The 25,269-nt window shown below is 33.5% G+C and overlaps 1 protein-coding gene across 3 annotated transcripts in view; it reads left to right on the top strand.

Moving 5' to 3' along the window:
• FSTL5 (follistatin like 5) overlaps positions 1 to 25,269 on the top strand; it is an 803,737-nt gene that overhangs the window by 727,797 nt on the left and 50,671 nt on the right. For all 3 annotated transcript variants that reach the window (XM_057727977.1, XM_057727979.1, XM_057727978.1), the window contains 2 exons: positions 9,974 to 10,081; positions 14,311 to 14,435. In XM_057727977.1, coding sequence (XP_057583960.1) covers positions 9,974 to 10,081; positions 14,311 to 14,435 — 233 coding nt within the window. The remainder of the gene's footprint in view (positions 1 to 9,973; positions 10,082 to 14,310; positions 14,436 to 25,269) is intronic.

Raw genomic sequence — 25,269 nt, 5'->3', positions numbered from 1 at the left:
AGAAGATTGACATACATTCAAAGTGAGAAATATTTGATACTTCTGTTCTTGATAAGCCAACAGACAAAATTAATACTATATGCAAATTGAGCATTATTACCATGCTTGTGCTAACAGATATATGTATTAATTTTTGCATCCAGCAGTAATTAAATATACAGTATTACTAAATATTTCACTTTCTAAAGATTTTCACTACCATTTTTTATCACTGTTCAGGTTGCCATAATTAAATACAACACATCACATACTTTATAAACCACAGACATTTATTTCTCAAGGTTCTCAGTGTGGAAAGTGCAAGATCAAGGTGTCAGCATGATTGTGATATGGTGAGGGACCTCTTCCTTGTTCATAGCCATTGTCATTTCACTGTGTCCTCACATGGGGGAAGGAGCAAGTGATCTCTGTGGGGTCTTTTCTATAAAAGTGCTAATCCCATTCACAAGGGCCCCATCCTCATGATCTAATTACCTCCCCAAAGCCCACCTTCTGATACCATCATCTTTGAGTGTTAGGATTACAGGTGAATTCCAGGGGGACACAAACCTTTAGACCATAGCATTCACTAAACAAAACATTTAGTGAAAATGAACACATGCTGGGTTATAAATTAAGCCTCAAGAAATATTAATGAAATTGTTTCATACTGATTGTCTGACACAATGCTTTGCTATCAAAAACTGCAAAGTAAATTTAAAATATAAATATCAAGTAATATTGCTAGTCATGATTAAATATGTGGAATCCAAGTAAGGCTGCTTTTTGAAGGAATTTTGTTATTGTAATAAAAAATAAATAAATAATAGATTGGAAATAAATCATTTAACTAGATAATTTTAGAATCTAGCCCGAGAAAATCACAATATTGTAAATGAAAGAGGGAAAGTAAAAATATATGTAGATATGGACACAATGAAATCAATGTTTTAAAGGTAAAAATTGATTTATTCAAAAAGACTAATTAAAGGGAAACTGGGAATTTTGGCAAAGGACAAGGACAAGAGTCATGGTTAGTACTATTAGAACTGAATAAAAGAAGGTAATAACCACGATCCTAGCAGAGAATAAAAAGAGCTAAGAAAGTATTAAGGTAAAAGTCATGGCAGTAAATTTTTGAAATGTAGTGGGAAAGACACATTAAAGAGAAAATATAAGTTAATAACATACAATCCAAGGAGTAATCAAAAAGGAACACTTTTATGACTAATTAAATGAACTATTTTAAGAGTACTAAAACAGAACATTCTGTCCCAGGTGGAGTTAGAGGTGAAAGTTCTTCCAAACTTTAAAGTAACATTTTAGCAAGCAATTTGATGGGATCTAGTCATTTTAAAATGTGTATTTTCAATGTCTTTTTGGCTGAATTCCTGTTTTACTCTTTCTGCTCACTCTATATACAGTCTCTGCATATTCTCAGACTGTATACCATCAAAAACAAATCTTAACCCTGCCTTAAGGCATCTTGCCCCACACCACCATTTATCAGCCTTTTTTGCCTCATTTTTCTATAGCTACCTTCCATTTGGGAAACATGAACCAAGAATAACATAAGAGATACTTCCCCACTGTAGGAAAAAATGTGGGCACTTGACCCTTGGATCAAAAAGGCAGAGAGAGTACTGTGTCATGGGGTTGCCCACAGGGCTCTGGGCAAGTATGTGATGCAGTTGAATATTGCCCTTCTCTCAATAAAAAGAAAAAAAAATTGAATTATAGGGGGAATGAATGCCTCCTTGGAAACAGGTAGAATGAAGTAGCAGATGCAATAATTTGGGACATTCTGCAATTGTCTATTCTATAGACATTTAGAAACCACTGTAGTTTAGAAAATGAAGATTTCCATACTGGGTATATTCAGTCTGTTTCTTTCTGAATGGGACAGTATTTTTTGAGGCCTGTTGTTGACTATAAATATCACCCTAAAATTTTAGATATATACCCCATAAAATTCTTTTAAAAAATTAAAATGTTCTATCTTTGAATTTGTCTAAATTATCTTTTTTATAACCATGTATCATTTCAGTCTGTGAACCTCTTTAGATGATGAATTCCATAAGCCTACTAACTGCTGGGTGAAATAACATATCCTTATATTTGTCTTAACATGACCTTAGAGTATGTGAAATTGAGTCCTCTAAAGTACATGCTTAAAGGTGAATTAGGGATGTCCTAATGATTCTGCTTTTATACATGAAAATATGTCATCTCTTAGAGTTCTAAATTTCCTAAAGTTTTTTCCTAATTTAAAAGCAACATGCAAATGATAGATTTTACAGACATAAATATTGAAACATGTTTTATAAATTAATAACCCAAGTAATTCAAGTTTTAAAACTATTTGAAGAAGGAATATTTCTAGCTACTTAAAACAATAAAGGTAAACAACTTCATTTGTGATTTAAAGGTTTATTTATATCCAAGGTCAGAGTACACTCAAAGTCAACTGCAAAGTTCAAAGTTAATTTTGTAAAAAGTAAAGCATCCTTTCTCAATTTGGTCCCTTTTCTCAACTGAGGCTGACACGAGTCAGGCTTTTTTGTATCCAAATGAAGTTATACTTACTAATTGTGTGCTGTCCCTCTGTTTATTTTTTTTTTTTTAGCTTGAGTATATTATACAGTGACAACTAAGAATCATACTTACAATTAAAATTTAATCATTTCCAAAATATTATAAAAACTACTATAGAATTTTTTTGTAGGGTGGACAGAGAGATGGAAGAGTGAAGTCTCAAATTGCTTTCTTTTTGAAAAGATAAATAAGTTTAAAAGAAGAGAGAGAGAGAAAAATAATAGTACACATTTAATTTTTCAAGTTTTCTTTTTCAGTCCAATTGAAATAGATCCCTAGTGTTTTATACTGACGTTATCTAAAAAATCATATTCCTGACTTTTTTTCTTTTGTATATATTTGAATACTTGAATTGGTATTATATATGTAATTTTTGGATGAAACATTTGAAAAAGGAAAAATATTGTTACATTTTACTATTAAAATGATAAATATTTTCTTGACAACATAAGATATTACAAACTTCATGGTAAATTCTTACCATGGGGGTATATTTGTTTCCAGTGGCTACATTAATATCATTTCTCTCTGCTTAAAAATAAAAGGTCATACATTTTTAATGGAATCTATCACCTTGGTGTTGCTCTAAATATCAAATGCTTACTACTTTTCTTATCATTAATACTTGTTTGTAAGAATGGCATGCAGGTGACGTTTTCCTGAGTAAAAGATTAACTAGCAAACAACTGACCTCATTTTGTCTTCTGTGGAACAAAATCAGGTTCTGCTTGGTTGCAGAAGTGGCTTATTGTAAGACCTTGGGCATTCTTAAGTGTCATCAGCAGTCTCCTCTATCCCTTAGCACATTATCCTGAGAATCTACATCATTAGTTTAAATTAGGCTCACTTAATTAGCCAGCTGGTACTCTCCTTGTCAGACTGATAAACAAGCTGTGCTTCACTGTTCCTTCATGTCAAGGCTAAACTCCAGGTTCTGTGTCTCTTTGATGCTATTCTCAGTACTTCACTCTGACAAAATAAGCCATCTTTATAGAAGTTGATAGAACTGGTCCATAACCAGTGTAGCATCAGTTTTAAATTATTTGTAATGGGTGCACTCCCTCAAGGAATACAGATGAATTTGTATCACACTAGATATGTTGGGATTATGAAGGAGTTAAAGTTTATACATCTACAAAGGAAAAATAAAACTCATAGTGCAAGTAAATTATACCCTTACTCAATGTTTGAAAAACTGTTTTAAAATATTAAAGAAAAAATATCAATATATTTTTAAAGCTACAAAAAATTTAAAAAAAATTATTGTACTATGTAGCATATTTTAAACATTTTTACAAAGGAATAGGATAAAAAAGATAATTCATCATGAGAATATAACACTGAAAATGGTACTTACATGGGAAATTAAGAAATATGATTCTAGGATCTGAAAATATAGACCACTAATATTAATTGCAATAACAAATATTGTTATTTGAAAGATATTTCTGAATATGTCTAATAAATCAATAAATCTTTGGAAGAAGGAGGGTTGTGGCTTAATTACCTGAATATCATGAGGCCAAGCAAAGGCCTGTACACAAAAATTATACACAAAATTAGTCTTTATGGGATGGAGAGAAATTTCCAAACTATAGCATCAGATAATTTTATTTAAACAAAGTCTCACAGAATCATTCAATAGATTAAAAGTGATCCCCTTTGTTCTATTATGGCGGGGATGGGGTGGGGGGGTTCAAATCACCTGCTGCAAGTAAGTCTTATTTCTGTAAGCTTCTCAAGGCAAAGTTTGAAAACAATTTTTATAGCAAAATAATATTTGTAGTCAGATGCAAATTATACTAAGTAGTAATTGAGCATTCTATGCACAAAGGGTAATTGTGTGGTGAAAAATAAGCATAAGGGCAATGCCTTTTCCCAATCATGTATTCTTGAACACTGTGTATTGATTTACATCATTTTTCCTGATAAATGCTTGATGGCTGCAGAAACAAGAAATATTCACACTAATGGTTTCCAAACGAAATGTATGCAACACAAGGGCAATGAAAGATGGCTAGTTGTGGGAAGGGAATCCCAAGACATTGTTATTTTTATCTTAAAAAAAAAAGAATCATGTTACATGTTATAAATATTTAATATATGGACCAATATTGGAGACCTGAATTCATCTTTATATTGGATGGTGGGCATGAGGGTATTTTGAAAGGAAAGTGGGAGTTTTATAGTCTGGAGGAATAGACATTGGTACATTGAGACTTTTGTTTATTTTTATCTATACAAATGGTAGAGCAATAGTGCACACTTCAACAAAAAGACTGTTATGAAGATTAAAAAAATAATTTATATTTGTAAAATATTTAGAGAAAAAAATTGTTCATAACAAGCCTAGTGCAGAGTGTAGCTGTCTTTGTTACATAAGGTAATAATGATGATCTTAATTATAATGCCTTTTGGCTTGTTCAATTTTGCAATTTGTTTTTCCCAATGAAGTAGATATAGAGATTGGTTAATTATATATTGAATACTACTATTCACAAGGTACTGTTCTAAGTGCATAGGTGATACCATTGAGCTAAACAAACACAAAAGGCCTGCCATCTTGGAGCTTAGAGCCCATTAGGTAGAGACAGAAAACAAAAAATAAGAATACTAAAAATTATACATAAATTTTACAGTATGGAAAGTGATCAGTGCTATTGGAAAAGGTAAAACAGCAGAGCCTGCCAGGTGGAATTGGGAAAGTTAAGGATGAAGGGTTGGCTGTTTACAGTATTAAATATGGTGGTCATGCTGGCCTCACCCACAAGGTGAGTTCTCAGCAAAGGTGTTCAGGAAGTAGACAGTAGGTTATCTGGGGAAGACGGTTGGTTCTGGGGAAAAGCCTCCAAGAGGCAGGAGTGTGATTGGGGTGTTGGATAAACAGCAAGGAGGCCAAAGCTTCTGGATTGGAGCCATTGTGGGGAATGTGGGAGGTAAGGGGTCTGAGAAAGAAGCCTGGGAACAATGGGTCATTATAAGGGCTTTTGGCTTTTACTCTGAGGGAAATGAGAAGACATGGTAGTGTTTTGAGCAAATTGGTGCCATGATCTGTCAAATGCTCACCAAAAAAAGAAAGGACGACTCACTCTGACAAATCTGTCAAGAAAGTGCACCAGTAGAAAGTTGAAAGGTGGAAACCAGGAGATGAGTTTGGAGATACTAGAGGCTCCCTGTGTGGTCTGAGCAGGGCAGGAGTTGCAATGAGGTCAGTGTTTGGAGGACAGATCCAGTGAGTCCTGGGGATAGGCAGCAGAGGAGAAAGAGGACAATCAAGGATAATAGAACCTGTACCATCTTTTTCAAAAGCCATGGACAAACAAACTGTTTTATGACACAGAGGCTTACAGGCTTAATGGTGGCAAGAATTTTTTTTTAAGTGTCAAATATAGTACCTTTCTCTTTTACAAAAGCAACTGATCTAAATTGACTGATCATTTAAAGTAATTTCCAAAGTGATCCAGCAGATATTGTATAAAATTCAACACCCGTAATTTACCCCTTTCAAATGTTGGCCATTTAAGTAGGAAAATATCTGTTTTTTGACTGAAAATTGGGTTATGGCAAGATTATCCTGAAGACGGCTGTTTGGAAATATTTTTATCATTGTTGTATGATTTTTTTTGCTGAAAACCATGTCAAAATTTTCTCTGTAAAAAGAGTTATATCTGTACATTTGAAAACTTGTGAATAGAATTTTCCTAAGAGCTAAACACTTTCAAATAAAGTATGTCAGAAGTACTTTTCTTCATTTTAATCTGCATATCTTTTTCAGTTCTGGTGAGCTTTTATAACCCAATGTCAAAATAAACTGAGTTTAATAGCAATCCTTTGAAATGCTGAAAAACAAAATGTTCACATATTTTGGAGGCCATTGAGCAGACATCTTTCAAATTCTGAAATTGTTTTGAAAATTGCTATTTTCTTCCTTCAAAAACATATATCTTAACTTATTTGAAGGAGATTAATTGTGAAATTCCTTCTGACACCTCCTGGAACATATTCTCATAAGTTAACTTTAAAAAATATGCTACTATGTGTAAAACAGATAGCTAGTGAGAACCTGCTATAAGGCACAGGAAACTCAGGTTGGTGCTCTTTGATGACCTAGATGGGTGGAATGGGGGGAGAGGGAGGTCCAAGAGGGAGGGGATATATGTATACATATAGCTGATTCACTTCATTGTACAGCAGAAACTAACACAACATTGTAAAGCAACTATACTCCAATTTAAAAATATTAAAAAAAATAAAAGTTTCTCTTTTGCCATTTATACAAGAAAATGTTCATACTTTGAGGCTCAATTAAAACATCACTTCTTCTTCTCCCAAATCTTGCTCTGTACTTCTTCCTCTGAACTTCCATGGCATTTGGTCCTCATTTTTATTTTGCAACATACATCAAGATATGTTAAATGCTTCTTTCACCCTCTCACCTATAAACTCTTCTAGGATGAAGACTGTGATTTGATTTTTAAAGTAAATAACCTCTTCTAGTTTCTTCATTTGCTAAATAAGGCAGTACCTCTTTAAAATAACAGAGTGCTGTCATCCAAACACCTCTAGCTCAGTTAGTTTTTCAAATAGTAGTAGCAGTAGTATTTCTATCATGTTTAACATTCACCAAGCATACCTGAGCACTTTGTATTTACTACCTCATCTAATATTTACACAATTCTTTGAAGTAGGTGTTATTACTGTCTCCATTTTATTATAGAGGAAACTGAGCCACAGAAAAGGTTAGTAAGTTCCCAAGGTATTATTATTATTATTATTATTATTATTATTATTATTATTATTATTATTTAAATTTAAGTGAAGACTAATATTTGAAGTCAGCCTCAGAATATATGCTCATAAGCATGGTGTATACTGACTCTCAATGATTTTCCCTTGGGATTGTACTCCTTATACAAATGATACTGGATATATTTGGGTCCCATGGTTCTTCACCGTCCAAAAGAAAGAAAAAAAAACCCTAAAGAATGTTTCTTACTCATGAAGCACTAATAGGAGGGCAACATATCCACACATTGTCAGGAATGAAACTGTCAACTAGGAGGAATGCTCCTTCATAGGTAGGGAGATTCCCACTTTGGGAAAGAACACAGACCCAGTTCCCAGGCCTGCTGATCACTGGCTAGGTGACTATTGGTAACATGAGGGTCTCAGTTTTCTTATCACATTTTATTGGGATATAAACAGAACCTATGAATTGTATCACAATCCATGCCCTTACAAGGTAATATTTATGAAGGGCCAGTTGAAAAGAAAATTAACTTACAAAAGCGCAAACTGAAAATTGTTATTCAAGTTGTTTCCTACTATATAAAGTTATCTAAGGATCTTTGCTATTTTTATAACCATATCCTAACAAGTGATTAACAATGAGGTCTTTTGGTTATTGCTGCTTTTGTTGCCTGTTGAACTATTTCATCTTTAACATTTTAAAGGCCTAAAGATTATTCCATTTTAAGTTGCATGCAAAAATAGGCTATTATAATCATGCATAGATCAAATTTAAAGGGAAAAAATATGAGAAATCAGAGGAATCTTACTGCTTTGTTATTAGTGTAATGATTAATGATGGCTCTTTTGCTGTATGCCCATTGAAATAATTGATCAGTACATGAAGAACTGAAATGAACTGACATTCACTTGAGTACAATTCACCAGACTAACTATTCCTCAAGCAATAGGATCAGATATTTATCGCAAATATACCTATCAATCTCAGGATAGTCATCCTAGGTTTGTACAGCAACTCAAGTCTATTATGAAGAATTCAGTCTCCTTTCATTTTTATCCTGCTGAAAAAAGCAGTAGCTTTTCCTTCTTAAGCTTATTGTTTCATGACCTCAAAATGGCTTTAGAAATTGAGGCTTGATATCCTCACACGACAGCATTCAAAGTAGGAAGAAAGAGAGTATGGTGCATGGAAGTCTCCTCCTGCTACTGTCTGTTTTGATGGAAATGTTTCATCCTCAGAAATCATTCATCATCTTAATCTTCACAATGTGTAAACTAGGATAAGCCATGTGAGCACCCCTCACCTCGAGAGAGGCTAGGAAATTTCACACTTGTCAAAGAGGGATAAGATTAGTCTTTGGCTTAAATCTCTGCTGGTCCTCAAGTTGGCTACCTTCCCTGGGAACATCACTGCCCACCTGAACCCAAAACACTTTCATGGCTCTGTTAGCCAGGAAGAAAGGGGTGAAGACGCTAATGCAGAAATGTTTAAATAGGTCTTTTCAGAAATCTAACAATTACTTCAAATCCAAGAATATTGAGAATTTTAAATAGATAAAATACAGGCCAAGGTTCTACAAAAGAAATACTTTAGTAAAACTAAATTGCTGATGTGTTAAAGTATGAATCTCTGTATATTCAACTACAATTATAGTTTACCTTTAACTCACTGAAAAGAAGATTACATTATGAACTAAGACTTGGAAAATTCTCTAAGGATATTCAATAGAGCTTGGAAAGAAATGTTTTCAATATTAGATAAAGGTTGTTTTATTAAATACAACTTGTTTTGTTATTAAATTAGAAAATATGTAACTATTACAGGAAATTACTTCAAAAAGTTGTTAGCTTGTAACATAAATAGCTTGGAATTAAGGTGGGCTAAATAACTTTCTGGCAGCAAATTATGTTTGGTAAGCTTTGTTTTCAGTAAATGCTTGATATTACAAATATTAGCAGAAAAATACATATACCATATCAAGTGTGGTAAAAAACACTGCTTCTTTTTCTGTGGTTTTAGATTTCTCATTAAAGAAACTAAATTAGGTAATCTGTTATTATAGTTAGAACCATATATCAGATTGTTGGTGTTTTAACATTACGAATGGTCAAATCCCATAGCCAGCATTGGGAAAGAAATATCTAATAGCGTAAACATAGTTCTTACCTATACTCAACAAGTGATTAAAATGCACATATTAATCATTTATATGTTGAGTTTCTAAATAGCTTCTCCATTAAACACAGTTTGCAAGGTAAGTGAGTGAATATGAGACTATGTAAGATGGTGCAAAAACATATTTGAGTAAAGTATCATATTTCCAAATTAATCAAATAAAGGTTTAGAAAATTTGATAATTGCAAACATACACTTTTTTAAGAACTTTTATTGAGATACAGTTAACGGACAATAAAGTGCATATATTTAGAATGCACAATTTGGTATCCCAATTTCCCACTTCATTCCCCCCCAATCTTCCCCAGTTTCCCCACTTGGTGTCCATATGTTTGTTCTCTACATCTGTGTCTCTATTTCTGGTAACATACACTATTAATCTGACATCTAAACTCTTGTGTTTTCCCATAATTTCTGGCCAGTTTTAAACTAATATTTCAGTCTGAAAACTTTCTCAACTCCTATCTATTACAGGCAGTAAGCACAGACCCTGTCCCAGTTAAATTACACTACGACAAATCACATGATCAGGTCTGGGTGCTAAGCTGGGGTACAATGGAAAAGACTTCTCCAACACTACAGGTAAGAACATTTCAGTATGCCTGAGAAAATAATGATCATTAAAGCTTTCAATATCTAATTGGACACAAAACTATTTAGCAATGATATTCTTCCATCTAGATCTTCACAGAAAGGAAGAAAAAGTGTTGATACTCAGGTATATTTTCAGTTGGAAAATATTTTAGTTCAGATGTTCCAAACATTCAATTTTTAGGCAAAAAGAATAATTTATGATGATAAAACTAAAACCATTAGGAAAAAAATTATGATTTACGTTTTGGCAATTTCCTACCTCCCTTGAATATTCTTGTTTTCATTTATTTAAAATGGGGCCTGGAGGGTGGTGCCTGTTAGACAGAGACGGGGAAAGTTAGACAGTCTCAAAGCACGTCCCCAATTTTCTCCAAACACATATTATTTTACTATCTGAGTGCAGGTTCCTTTCTAATTGGGGAATATGTACCGTTACTTTTGTGAAATTTGCTTGTGTTTTGAAGTTGTTTATGTAAGAACTTGGCAGATAGATGAATATATACATACATACACATTTTGACAATGACTCTTTGTAGATGTATTAAGATACTTCGCACACATTATCCAGCCATCTAAAAAACAGGTTCTTTTTTGCTGAATGTCTAATAACAATTATGCTAATAAGATTTAGTGAATTTTAAAAACATTTGCTGAGTGGAAGTGAAAGGTTAGTCTCATGAAAATATAAAATTAAATGTAGGAATTAAGAATTACTCTTAAACTATGACATACAACAAGATTTATTTACATGAAGAGTGTGTGTTTATATTTATGTATGTATAAGACAGATAGATGATAAATAGGTGATAGACAGATATATCATAGATGATAGGAAGACTGACAGGAAACAGGGTCTCTGGATCAGAGAATAGACCATTTCTTACCCATGGAGCCCCTTAGTATTTATTCTCCAGTCCCACTCCCCATGGGATAATGTGCTGAGAGGTTAGTATCACCATGAATGACCAGCACAGTCTTACTGCAAGAGAAGGAGCCAAGAATCATGAGTCTCTAATTTATTTTAGGTTGCTGACACCTCAACCCACCATCTCACATGAGAGATTATCATTATTACTCTGAAATGCATGCAAATCTTCTCCAGGGAGAGGAGGGGTCAATCAGTACCCTGGCATCTCAGTACTTGGCTCAGAGGAATTAAGTCTCTAAATCTCTCAGGAGCAGTACTCCATTTCCAGCTTCTGAAGGCATTTTTGCTACACCATCATCCTTTAACCAAGTTTCCTGGTGCTTTTTGCTCAGAAAAACCTGACTCTGCAGAAATGTCAAAATATTTATGGGTGATTGTCTCCCAACAGGATTAACAGGAAATATCTTCCAAAGAAATGGGATTTGAGATTTGTTTGGAAAGGGGAACTAATTTTCCTTTGGAGAAATTGAATTGAAACTGAAAACATGGTCAAATTTTCATTTTTGCTAGTGTTCTTGTGCCATGATGGTGAAATATTAGACTGGAAAAAGAGATTGAGACTAGGTTGTGAGGTTTAGGAAGTAACTTTTTAGCCATAACGTGTTATATCTTATAATGATACCCACTTACCCTTGAAGGTACAAAACATTTTGTCAAGGATTCAAAAGCCTTCCTTTGTGTTTTCATGTTTGTATAATTAAATCTGTATATCTTTGTTGATTATAAAAGCAACATGTATTATTTTCTGTGATATAATTAATTAATAAAAACCCATAAATTGTCATAATTTTAGGTATTTAAGACAGTGACAGTGACTTTCCATCTAGTGTTTTCAGATGACATCTGGATATTTGTCATAGTATTTTTTTTTTTTTGTAAAGGGTATTTATGCCTTATGAAAACAAAAAAATTCTGTAAAAATATCTAAAGCTTATGAGTCTGCTATCCGCACAGTTTTACAACCTGTAGGTAGTGTCTTGTCAAAGGCACAGCAATTAGAGAAGAAAACATCCCCAAGAAACAGCTTGGAATAAAGTCCTTGCATCCTTCTATTGGCCAGGAAGTAGGACCCAGCCAGGTGGAATGACAGTGGGAGATGGTGGCTCTGGATTGCAGCAGGCATCACATACAGAGAGGCCAACAGCAGGATGCCATTAGAAATGAACCAGGATTGTCACAAGATTGGGCCTATTGATCAAGGTGCATCACAGATCAATCTGTGTCCTTACAGTGAGTGGTCTCAGTTCCAAAGCTGGCAATTCACCACTTCCTGCTCAATTCCAGCAGCAAGTTGGACCTTGATCCATCAGGGAACAAAGTCCAGACTGAGGGGAACTGGGGAAGTGCCCTTGTATTTTTTACAACATAAAACAATGCCAAGCATGGAAGAGAGGTCCAGTTAATCTGCCTTCAGTGATGTGAAATCTTTTTGTATCAGTAAATTTGGGATGTAATACACACATTATTGTTTGAGTATTAAATTTTGTGATGCCTGTAAACTACTTAGAGCACAGATTGGCATATAGCAAGCTCTCAGTAACTATTATTATCGCTGCTGTCAGTTTAAGTATTATTATTAATTTCAAGTATGCATACATGAATTTTGATAATTATATACATCTATACAGTCTAAAGGGAAGTAAATTTGGAGAGTTCCATTGTTATTATCCCCATTGAGTTTGATTAAAGTCTTGTAGGTGTGATTATGAGTGGCTAAAAATCCAGTGAGGACTTTCTCACTGATACTCATTAATAAAATAGGTATGGTGTCTTTAAAGTTTTAATGGTAAACCATAACAGAAAAGAGTATGAAAATGTGTGTGTGTGTATAAAAAATTAAAAAAGCCTTATGACACACTTTGCTCCTCTCTTCCTCTGGGCAATTGGTGGTAGGGTGGGGGACTCCTTTTGGTTGGGTGAGGCCATATGATTAGTTTTGGAAAAAGAGGTCTTTCATGAATGGAAAACTTCAAGGTGGCTGGCTGCTCTTTCCTCATGGAAAATGGAATAAAAACACTAAAAACAATAGCTATCCCACCAAAATCCTCAGGGAAAGTAACAGGTATGAAACAGAACCTATATTTTTTGTAAATAAAGAAGTAAGAATTAAAGAAGTTAAGATTTGTTTCTGTTTTTTGACTGTAACATAACTGAGCCTATCCTGACTGTTACAATAATCTATATTCTTGAACTTGGCAATTCCCAGTGGAACTCAATGAAAGTATATTCATTGCAATGAAGAAAAATTAACCTCTCAGGGAAAAAAAATAAAAAAAAAATAAAAATAAAAATGCTATTTACTTTTGTCCTAAAAACCAAAGGAAGATATTCAGTTTTGAGAGAGGAAAATCTGTTTAACTTAGGCAGTCAAAAGTTCAGGAATTTTAATTTGGTGACCATACGTAGAAAGGATTTAAAAGGGGTACAATAAAGGCAGGAAAGTACTTTACAAGGCTAACACAGAACAGTGGTTGTGCAGCAGGGACAATAGGACAAATGTGGAAGTATGAGAAATCAGAAGGAAGAACTGATAGAATTTGGTGCAAAATGGGATATAAGGGATAAAAGATTTTAAATGTAGTCATCTTTTCCTTAATGAACTATGAAAGTTTTAAAAACCAATTAATGATGAATAGTTGGAAGAAACCCCTTTGATTAAAACTGACTGAAATTTGCTATTTTCAATTTATAAAAGGAAAAAAATTAAATATGATGTAACGTATTCTAAGATTTCTAAGAGCAAAAATATTTCAAATGATATATATTTTGGAATTTTCTGTCCTATGTTTCCAACTCTGTTCTATAGGAGTGGTTTTTTTAATATATTATTTATTCCTCAATAAAGCTATGAAGAAAGGAAAAAAAGGAAGGAAGGAAGGAAGGAAGGAGGAAGGGAGGGAGGGAGGAAGGGAGTGAGGAAGGGAGAGAAGGAGGGAGGAAGAAAGAAAAAGAAAGAAAGTTAGTATCTCATTTACATCATGTGTATGCTTGTTTTTATATTTCTTATTATAGCAATAACATTTTTATACAGAAACTATTTATATGCATATTTATTTTATATTTTAAGCAGAAATTGTTCAAGAAAAAATATTTTCCATTTCTTTTGCTTTTTAGAAATAGAAGTTTATACATTGAAAACAAGCAAACAGAATTACAATTTGCTTAATACTATACTAATTTTGAAGTTGGGAAATAAAGAGTCTATGCAAACAATTGCCAGAGATTTATTTCATCTCTGAACCCATTAGGGGCCTGCATGGCCAAGATCTAAATGTGGTATTGTGTTTAGGTGATAACCTTGGCCAGTGGGAACGTGCCACACCACACCATCCACACCCAGCCTGTGGGAAAGCAGTTTGACCAAGTGGATGACTTCTTCATTCCCACCACTACACTCCTCATCACCCACATGAGGTGAGTGTCAGAGGAGCATTGACTTTCAGATTTGTCTCTCATTTTGGTAGAAAGCCATGGGAAATCACCATAAGAAAAATTCGGTTATACAACAAATATGCACATAATTGCACATTGATTTAGCTTTGTCTCATCTGCTTAATGACCTTCTGTTTATCAACATTAGTAATGAATTTCCTGTCTTCTATCCCCTTTTGTATGTAATCAAGAAGTGAATTTATGAAGATATGATTATATTTTCAAATCAACTTTACAGTTCATATTTTGGCAATTTGTCATTAACATCTTCTGATTTGGCTTTTACAAATGCTGAGATTTGAACTTGGCCTGAGTTCCTTTCAGAGAAGAGGGCCACTCTCATCAAAACCTATTCAACATATTATAATAACATTTTAGCATTTTTCCCATATAGAAATTAATATAACATTGTATCAGGCAGCATAGTAAGTTAAAATGAAATGTTTGAGGTCTGCCCTTTGAGAGAACATTTTGGCGTGTTCTACCTCTCTATGTATTCACAAGAGGTAAAAAAGTAATAACTTCTAATGACATCACTCCAAAGTTTCACAAAAGTGGTTTAAATGCTTAAAAGGGGGAGACTGGATATTCACAATTTCTAATACTATGTCTCTTGATAATTTACTGAAAAAAATTTAGAGTATTGCTTAGCAGTGTTAGTGAATCTGAACCAAACTAATATTTTATTCTCTATTTCAAGGAAATTTCAATGAGGAGCAAAACTGCTTCAGATATGCTATATGAGATATTATTTGGTTATTGTGTATATCTGTTTTCCTTGAATTAAACTGAAAATTATTTTAACTAAAACTTAGAGGTGTAAGAAATCTGAAAGAATGCAAAACTCAACTTGAAAAAAATAAAAAGGAAGATTCGTAAATAAGAATTGCGGCACACAGTCAAGGTATAATATAGAAACTGTTCTTTGTGCAGCCAGGTATAGTTTTCAAAGAGTTTAGTATATTTGTCAAGAAGTTGATTATTATTTTGAGAATACCTGTTATGTGCTCAGCAATAGTGATTAAAATTTATAATATGCTGTCACAATTATTACATTGTTATGGAAAATAAGTAGAACTTATTGAAAGTTCAGCATATTTGAAAAGTGTTTGCATTAAAGTAATAATCTTTAGGTCTGACTACAAGCACTATAATAGTCCAGAGGATGAAGACATCAGTATAGAAACTGAAAATGGTTCCACTTGATGTGATATCTAAACAAATATAATGTTTTATACTTATTTGATGAGGATAAATTTTATTTAATTGGCCTTGAGGGTTATGTTTAATACATATCCTTTTGTTACTTTCATGTTACTGATGAATTATTACTAATAAATAATTTAATATGTAACATTTGCTTTCATTTATCTCATTCTCCTATTCTCTGTTACTGTATTTAATATACTAGTATTCAACTTTGCTTAATTTTTAAGTGCACTATTAATACAATTATTTGGGTCAAAATTCCTTTATCTATGACACTAATATGGCTAATAGTATACACTTTGGGGTATTTTTTTCCCCTACAATTAAATTGGATCATTAGGATAAAATGGCTAACAGAGGCAGGACTTTAACTTTGTCTGGATGCAGTAAATACCATGTATAATTCTGCATTTGTAGATATTGTATAATATGCTGTCAGATCATAACATCTCTTGAGGGTCGAAATGATTACTACATAGCTAAAGTCGGAGCTAATGATAATGAGAAGAACATCCAAATAATGTGAACACATACAAGGCAAAATTTTATTTCAGCTATTTCTGTATGTTATGAGAAACACTGAAAAGTATGCTTGAGGATATTTTTGTGTCTTTATTTCTTTCAGTGATATATAGTCAAATATGGGCGTTTGCCAATACCTGTAAGAATTCTATATTAAATTACAACAATTCTACCAGTATATAGAGTACCATTTTAATGAATGTGAATTATCATCATAATTCCTGTTACACTTCACAGTAATTATCCCTATTACTAAAGCAAGGAGTAAGAGTAAAAATTAGCACACATTTCCAAAAATAAAATGTTAAATATGTAATGTCCTTTTAACATAATGGGGATTTATTCCACATCAGGAAAACCTGAGGGATAGATATGGTCTTTTATCTTACGAATTCATAGATATTATCTCCCTACACAACTGTGGCTTGTGTTCTGAGATGGCTTTTCTTATGAATCATCTTTTTCAAAATTTGAGACTATCTCCTGACTGTTGTGTTTGGTGTGTATTCTAGGCCAGGCAGAAGCTGTGACATGTAATATGTATTTAATTAATTTTAGTTTTCTTTCTCTGACCCCTCATCACACTAATTTGCTTTTCTCTCAAATAGCTACTCTCTCATTACAAATAATTTACATCTCCTGTGTCTCAAAAACTTCTGGACATGCATCAGGATTTTATAACCTTAGTGCCTCAAAACTTGTAGGCACTTAATTCATGTTTCTCATAAGAATGGAAATAAAGAAGGAAGAAAGTGTTATACTCTTTCCTAAACCAGACTACATAGTATTTAGGGAAGACAGTATTTCTTATGTACCTGATTTCTCAGCATCTAACACAATATCTGACATGTGGCCAGCACAGCATCAAGCACACAGGAATGATGTGTGTGGAAGCAGGAAATGGCAGTAAGAAGGACTTACATCCCCTCTCAGACAGATCTCAGCCTGAGTATCCCAGCAGCACCATTTGCCATTGGCTATGGTGACCTTAACCAGCTGACTTCATTTCTTTTTAGGGATTGGAATTACATGATATTTGAATATTAAGATGCCCATATAGTAGTGTCAAAACTAATCATAATCTACATTGGGGCAAGGGCAACCATGCAATTAGCTACAGTTTTGCTAATTTTTTTTTTCTTTTTTTCTCTGCATGGTTTCTTCTCATTTCTTTCTTTCTTTTTTTTTTTTTTTCTGCTACTTATGATTCTCAGGTTTGTTTAGTCTGTAATGTAAATCAATACTGAAGAATTTAAGAGAAATAAAATTACTTCCCATCTTATACTAAAAGATATACCTGCAGCTTAAAAAAAAGTAATCAATCTTCACAAAATTTGGAAAGATGTTCACTTTTTAAGACAGTTTGAAGTTCTCAGCACTGTAGAAATTCTTCAGAGCCAAAGGTAGATCCCTTTCTGAGTGGCCTGAGGAAGTTGAATTTCAGAAGACTAATTTTCATTTAAAAAATGCCTGAGAATGAGGGCTTGGCACCCCTGACTCATTCAGCACCCCAGCTGAACTCCATCCCATTCTGAGTGACACAGTACGGATCACATACCATTATTTCTGTTTTATGATATCGCACAAGAGCTTATTAGTGAAAATACTTTCTTTGGGTTTTATTGATATTTACACATTCCTTCTCTATAGAAAGCAGAAGACTACCTGATCCCTAGGCTGGGCTGAACCAGACACACCAATGCAATATACACTTGATATAAATCAAAATGATCTCTAAATTGTTGAGTTCTGGCTAACAAACCAAGCTTTCATCCTTGTCTCTTTCTTGAATACGAGTGCTTGTCCAGTAGGTAGTGTAGAAAAATTCTAGGCCAGCATGCAGCCATTTTTTTTTTTAACCCTGGCATCTATTAGCTCCAACTGAGAATACAGTTTAGTTTAACTAAACTAAGCTTCCTGCAATATGAGAGAGGGTGCATTATGCTCCGGCCTCCACCATAGTTCCTGAAAGGGGCTGATTAATGCTTCTTGGCCAAAAGTTTATTTTTAAAAGGGTATTAAAACTCCATAATAGGTAGTTTTAATACACCTGAGTGTAAGTTAGCTAATCAACCCCCTAAATATTGAGAGAAAATGTAAATTACTTGAAATTTAGTTAATAACACAAATGATTTTTGGATGCTTATTGAAATACATTGATTTAAATCAATGTACTATTATATGCCTTTTTGCTTTTAAGTGAGACTAAAACTGTTTTTAAGAACTTTTATTGAGATATAATTGACATACAATAAACTGCATATATTTAAAATGTACAATTTCATTTTTTTTTTGTATTAGTAATGCATATATGGCAATCCTAAGCTCCCAATGAACACTGGGATGAATGTGTTTTTTTGAATTACAGTTTTCTCTGGGTATATGCCCAGTAGTGGGATTGCTGGATCATATAGTAATTCTATTTTTAGTTTTTTAAGGAACCTCCATACTGTTCTCCATAATGGCTGTATCAATTTACATATGCACCAACAGTGCAAGAGGGTTCCTTTTCTCCACACCCTCTCCAGCATTTACTGTTTGTAGATTTTCTGATGATGGCCATTCTAACCCGTATGAGGTGATACCTCATTGTAGTTTTGATTTGCATTTCTCTAATAATTAGTGATGTTGAGCATGTTTTCATGTCCCTCTTGGCCATCTGTATGTCTTTGGAGAAATGCCTGTTTAGGTCTTCTGCCTGATTTTTTATTCAGTTATTTGTTTTCTTGAATTGAGCTGCATGAACTCTTTATATATTTTGGAGATTAATCCTTTGTCCCTTAATTTGTTTGCAAATATTTTCTCCCATTATGAGGATTGTCTTTTCATCTTGTTTATAGTTTCCTTTGTAGTGCAAAAGCTTTTAAGTTTCGTTAGGTCCCACTCATTTATTTTTGTTTTTATTTCCATTGCTCTAGGAGGTGGCTCAAAAAAGATCTTGCTGTGATTTATTTCAGAGAGTGTTCTTCCCATGGTTTCCTCTAAGAGTTTTATAGTGTCTGGCCTTACATTTATGGATTTAATCTATTTTGAGTTTTTTTTTGTGTGTATGCTGTTAGGGAGTGTTCTAATTTCATTCTTTTACATGTGGCTGTCCAGTTTTCCCAGTGCCACTTGTTGAAGTGGCTGCCTTTTCTCCACTGTATATCATTTTCTCCTTGTCATAGACTAGTTGACCATAGTTTATCTCTGAGCTTCCTATCCTGTTCCATTGATCTATATTTCTGTGTTTGTACCGGTGCCATACTGTCTTGATTACTGTAGCTTTATAGTATAGACTGAGGACAGGGTGTCTAATTCCTCCAGCTCCGTTTTGTTTCCTCAAGATTGGTTTGGCTATTTGGGGTCTTTTGTGTCTCCATGAGAATAAAATGTTTTATATCTTATGTTTTGTTATTTTCTTACTAAAATAGGCCCATTGAATATGTAATAAATGTAGTTTTCACATTAATAATTAATTGTGCATTTCAGTTAACTGGCAATGTGTACTAAATACACACTCATTTTTCAGGCTGGCAGTTAATAGAAAATTTTCTTCAAAATCCTTAAATGGCAAGTCATTAAGAAACTATGAATCATACTTCTAAAGTTGAAGAGATTATGCATTACAAAAGGAGTGTGTTTTGTAATGACCTAACAAATATAAATTTCTTATATGAAGAATTTCAATGTATAATTTTATCTTCTATGTACAAAAATATCCATATAGGTAAAATTAAAATAAACTATTAAAAGTGAAAATGTATGTGTAATTCTCAGAAGAATCAATTATGTCTTTAATGTTATAAAAATTGAAATGATAATTCATTATCATTTTCATCAAAAGTACTCCATGAATGTAAAGCAAATGTGTTATTATTTTACTCATAGTTTGTGTCCAAAGAACTAAGTTATTGTATCATTACATATACATAGATATATTTGAATAATATTATAGTTCTACTACTCTTAAAAATTTTATGACGTGGCCAATGTATGGGAATTCAATGATTTTTGTTATCATTTTTTTAATTAGCCAGAAATTAAAAAGTAATTTAAAAATAAGTTTATTTTTTCAGAAAAAAATGGTTGTGTTACAATGGTTGGGTTTAACATTAAATCTCAAAAAGAATGGACTTTACATAATTGATTGTGCTTTATTTTTCATACCATTCTGAAGAGAGGAAAATTTAAATGTCAGTTTCTTGTTGTAATATATGTAAAGGTTATAACTTTCTGTGCAGGTTCTACTAGAAGTTGCCTGTAAGAAGTGAAAAACAAGTGGTTCTGGAGTAACTTATCACATTGCCATATTTTTTTAAATTTCTGTATGAAAATTACAGGTGAAGAGAATTGACAGAATAAGAGTGGAAACTATTGAGATGGCACAGAGTCCAGCAATGTGTGAAGAAACATTTCCACTGCATCTCTCTTGAAAAACCTTAGATAATTCTTCTAAAAATGATTTAGTTTTGGTAACTGGCAGGGGTGGGGATGAAAGTTAGAACCAGAAGGAGCCAATGTTTTTCAGAGCAGGAAAATTTGGTAAAGCTTAATTCAAGACACTAGAAAGTAAAGCTACTATAAATACAAAACTAGCAGAAGTCTTTCTTAAGAAGTTTTGAGTTGTCATAAATAAAATTAGTTGAAGGTAAGAAAAAAGATTTACAGCAAGTTGTTTTTACCTAGATATGAGGGCACAACTAATATTTGGGCTGTTTAGAGTTATAACTAGAAATCCTTTAATATTTTCACTAAGATAATACCATTGACAAAATTGAAAGCAGATGTCTGCTGATGAAAAAAGATGTTTTTACTGTCTGACCTTAGTAACTTCTGCAAATCCTGCTTCTCGATCGCTCGTCCAGTAACAAATTGGAGCACAGCTAGAGTTTAGTTCCAACCTGTTCAAGTAGGTCAGTGTCAATTGGCACAGAGAATGCTTATAGTAAATACAAGAAGGCAATCATTTCTGATTTATGTACCTATTCCAGGACTAGTTCTATACATAGAGAGAGGGAAGATAGCAACTTAGGTAACAGTGTTGCTATTTGAGATGTTTTGAAAGGCTTGCCTACTCTTGAAATCACCCCTGACACTACATTTTGTCCTATTGTCTTGAATTTCAAACTATTTCTCCTGTCTCTTTGGCTTACATTTCTCTAGAAATCTACCTTTAAATGACTCCTATATCTTGAGAGGAAAATGAGGCAGTTGGGAAAATATTTTTATTATTGTCATCCTTCTTTAGGAGTGATTGGTTTATAATGTAGTGTCTTAAAATTAATAGTTATAGTTGGGAGAGTGTGTGTGTGCATGTGCGTGTGTGTGTGTGTGTGTGTGTGTGTGTGTTTCAATCAATGATTACATGATAAACAAGATGAATGGTGTATATCTGTAAATCACAGTGACATGGTGACCTTGAAGCAATGGGTACTTCTATAAAAATCCGAAAATTTCCATTCCCACACTTTTCATCTGGATTTGACTTGCTAATCAAAACAAACCAACAAACAAATACGTTATGGTCCAAAAGTTACCTCATGATACTCCTCTCTTCCCCATCACATACCGTGAGGTGAAGTTGGTTCCAATGAATGTCCCAGATTGAATAGTTCAGGAGACTTATGGAAAGTAGACCTCAGTATTATTCTTCAGTGTAGGTTGTCTGAAAAAGACAAAGGCGGTAACTGGAGTTACTCAGGACCCTCAAAAGTTGAATGAATGCTTGCAATCAAATACAGAATTAAGTGCCTAAGGGCTTATCCAGGGTCAGATCTGCCATAATCCTTGCACAGCCAATAGCTATGGCTCCACTCAAGGGATGAAGAAAAAGGAAATAAGCTGTAGTGGGCACCCTTATTGTAGTCTGGAGAGAGGTCTCTTGCACTCCTTTTTCTTTATAAATTACAGCAAGAAAATGATTAAGAAGGGATTGGCTCTGATATATGTTTCCTTGAAGCTTCTCCAAGGGAAAAATAAACATTCTGTGAAAGTGAAAGTTAAAGTATATCATTTTTCCCCATATTTTATCAAATCTGTTAAAGCAAAATTATATATATGGTTGGCCATATATCACAACCACTCTGCACTTATGACTTGATTCATGGTCAGGCCAGGTGTATGGAGATACCATTTTAGCACTAAAATTGTCTGGCTACGTTGAAGCCCAAACACATCAGAAATTGAAAATATCAGTTATTTAATGCCTTTTTAGTAAAAATATACTATCAGGAGGATGAGCAGTAATTAACATTGTTTCCAAACACAATTCCTAGATAAAGATCTCGCAAAGTCACCTTTCAGTGAGGTTCAATTCTTTTTTTGCTCCCATCATCTGTAAAACATATAAATCTTGAAACCATGACCTTTGATTTCCCAGTTTCTCTGAGCTTCTTCCTGCCCTCTCTGCTCTATGAAAACACAAACTCTAGATTGTCAGGACTGGCTACCTCTTGGATCCTTAGATTCCCAGTGTCTAGTGCACTATCTTAAAAAAAGAAGACAGTCCTAAGTTGTTTATTAAACAAATTATATACTTTTAAGAGTGTGTATGCACATACATATGCAATTCATCATTGGCAAACCCTCCAGCATCCTTGCCAGGGTGCAAAGGTGCTTCTACATAAATAAGTGATAACTTTCTTCATCTTATTTCTAAAGGAGTAAACATTCTATACTTTTCAAGTTTTTCGAGCTTTGATCTGTAATACTTTTCTTCTTTTTTCATTATGGTTACTGGATTTGCTTTTATTTTAAGCAGTGCTTTCCACATTTTTAGCATATTGGTACAGCCCACACATGGAGTGTAAAATGCTTAGACAGAAAATCACTGAGTGCTTGAAGCCTAGTGTTGTGTGTATGTCTGTGTTCAGTTTGTCATCTTCATTGTGAGTTAGAGAACCTTGTCTGATTCCCCATTTGATCTATGCCCTGTATTAACAAGCTCTGTCTGAGCCTTGTAAGGAAAGAGCCCAAAGTGGATGAATCATATAGGCCATCCCCTCTTTCAAAAGAATATTCACTTGGTTTCACTTTCCTTGATGGCATGGTGCTTAAGAATCCACCTGCCAATGCAGGAGACATGGGTTCAATCCCTGGTCCGGGAAGATCCCACATGCCGTGGAGCAACTAAGCCCACATGCCACAACTACTGAGCCTGAGCTCTAGAGCTCACAAGCCACAACTACTGAGTCTATGTGCCACAACTACTGAAGACCATGTGCCTAGAAGTCGTGCTCCGCAACAAGAGTAGCAACTGCAATGAGAAGCCCTTGCACTACAAGGAAGAGTAGCCCCCACTTGCCACAACTGGAGAAAGCCCGCATGCAGCAATGAAGACCCAATGCAGCAAATTAATTAATTAATTAATTAAAATATTCATTTGGTTAGATTACTATCCCATATTAGCTGTGTAATATTTTTGTTGTATGAGGAAACAAGGTTGGATCTAAAAGCAAGCTATGTTTGAAATATAAGGATTTCATTATTTAAAAAAAAGAAAATGTTTTGTACAGATATTATTAGTAGACTCCAAGCTCTAGGATTTAATAAAAGCCTCTAACTAGATTCATTCTATAGCATTTTTTACTGAAGAAATCAACAGAGCACTAATAACATGTAATTTAGAAACACTCTATGTTTCAGATCTGCCTCTTGAGTTTTATTATGCAAAGTAAAATAGCTCATGCTTCTGCCCTAGGAGGTCCTTACGCTAACTCATCAAAGTGTTCAGTGAAACACAGAGCTGTCTAGTCTTCTCCTTAGGAGATAGCTGTGGTGTATACATAGCACATTTCCACATACTTTTCCCCTCTTGGGGTTTTGCTGGAAATGATAAATCAAACATATTTTACTCTAAAAGAGTAAATAATATGGCTGCCAAAATTGAGTTTTTTGTTTAGTAGTAAAAACAGACTCAGATAACAATTAAGATGCATGAAGAAATACATCAAAAGTTATGGTACAATGCAATAGTTCACAAGAGGAGGGCAGATCTCATCCTGAGAACTTAAGGCATTTCTTTTGTGAATCTAATGTGCACATTGTCAAGACCTATGTGTATACAATAGATAGACTACAATAATTTGAGTGAAGCAGATAAAACATTAAATATTTCTCATAAAATGTGTGTAGAAAACAATAGTGTATATTGAGGTTTCTAATTTTATCTTTAAGTGGGTATATTATTTTTCTGTTGAAGGAAGAGGATATATTTTAACACAGCATCTAATTTTATGAATTCATGAATTTTTCTTGAAGAAATGTTTTATTAAAGTGTTAAAACTTTAAATACAAATATCATAGCAAAAAAAGAAAAAAGAAAAAAAAACCTCCCTTTTGAATGAAAGACTCCTACAGTGGCTTTACAAAGCAATTCTATTAAATAAATACTTTCACTTTTGAGAACACATGAGTAAATTAATGATAGCAGTCAGTAGAACATTTTGGAAAGTTTCTGTGAATGTGGCTAAAATGCTTATTTCATATATACATCACATTATTTTCTCTTTTTTGCCATGTAAACAAAGTTATTTTAAATGTAAAATTAGTGGTAGTAATGGGGGTTCTTTAGATGGACAACATTGGAGGCACTGATATTTGCTGTCTTCTCAGTGATTTGAGGCTGTAAAAACTATTCCTTGTGAATCTGCCCTAGTTAACGTTTTGTACCAATTTAATTTAATTATAAATCTGTAGCTGTAGCCTCGCTATGGCTACCATGTAGGAAAAAGGAATTGATTAGTGTAAGTCAATCAAAAAGATGTAGACAAATGGATTCTTTTTTTCCCCTTCAAATTCAGGATGTTCATTTGTTAACATCCACTTTTTACGTTACAGTGTTCTGTCTCTTGAAAAATAAATCATGCAGCAAGATGTCAGGTTTTAAAGTTCTTTAAGATGTGGTTCATACAGAATTGAAGTACATGAAAAGGATGTCAGAGAGCCTTTACATTTAAATGTAGGAGAAAAATCTACAAAATCAGTAGATATATGGAGAAATCTCCTATCAAGTCTAATTTCTCATTAGTCATGAATAGACATATTCACATAATTCCATGAGTATATCCAATAAAGAGCTTAAAAAAAAGAAGAAGAATGCTAG

This window comes from Hippopotamus amphibius, chromosome 3 (genome assembly GCF_030028045.1).
Source record: "Hippopotamus amphibius kiboko isolate mHipAmp2 chromosome 3, mHipAmp2.hap2, whole genome shotgun sequence".
In the NCBI taxonomy this organism is placed as follows: domain Eukaryota; kingdom Metazoa; phylum Chordata; class Mammalia; order Artiodactyla; family Hippopotamidae; genus Hippopotamus; species Hippopotamus amphibius.
Note: the sequence above shows the minus strand (reverse complement) of the source record. Positions and strands in the feature narration are given on the sequence as shown.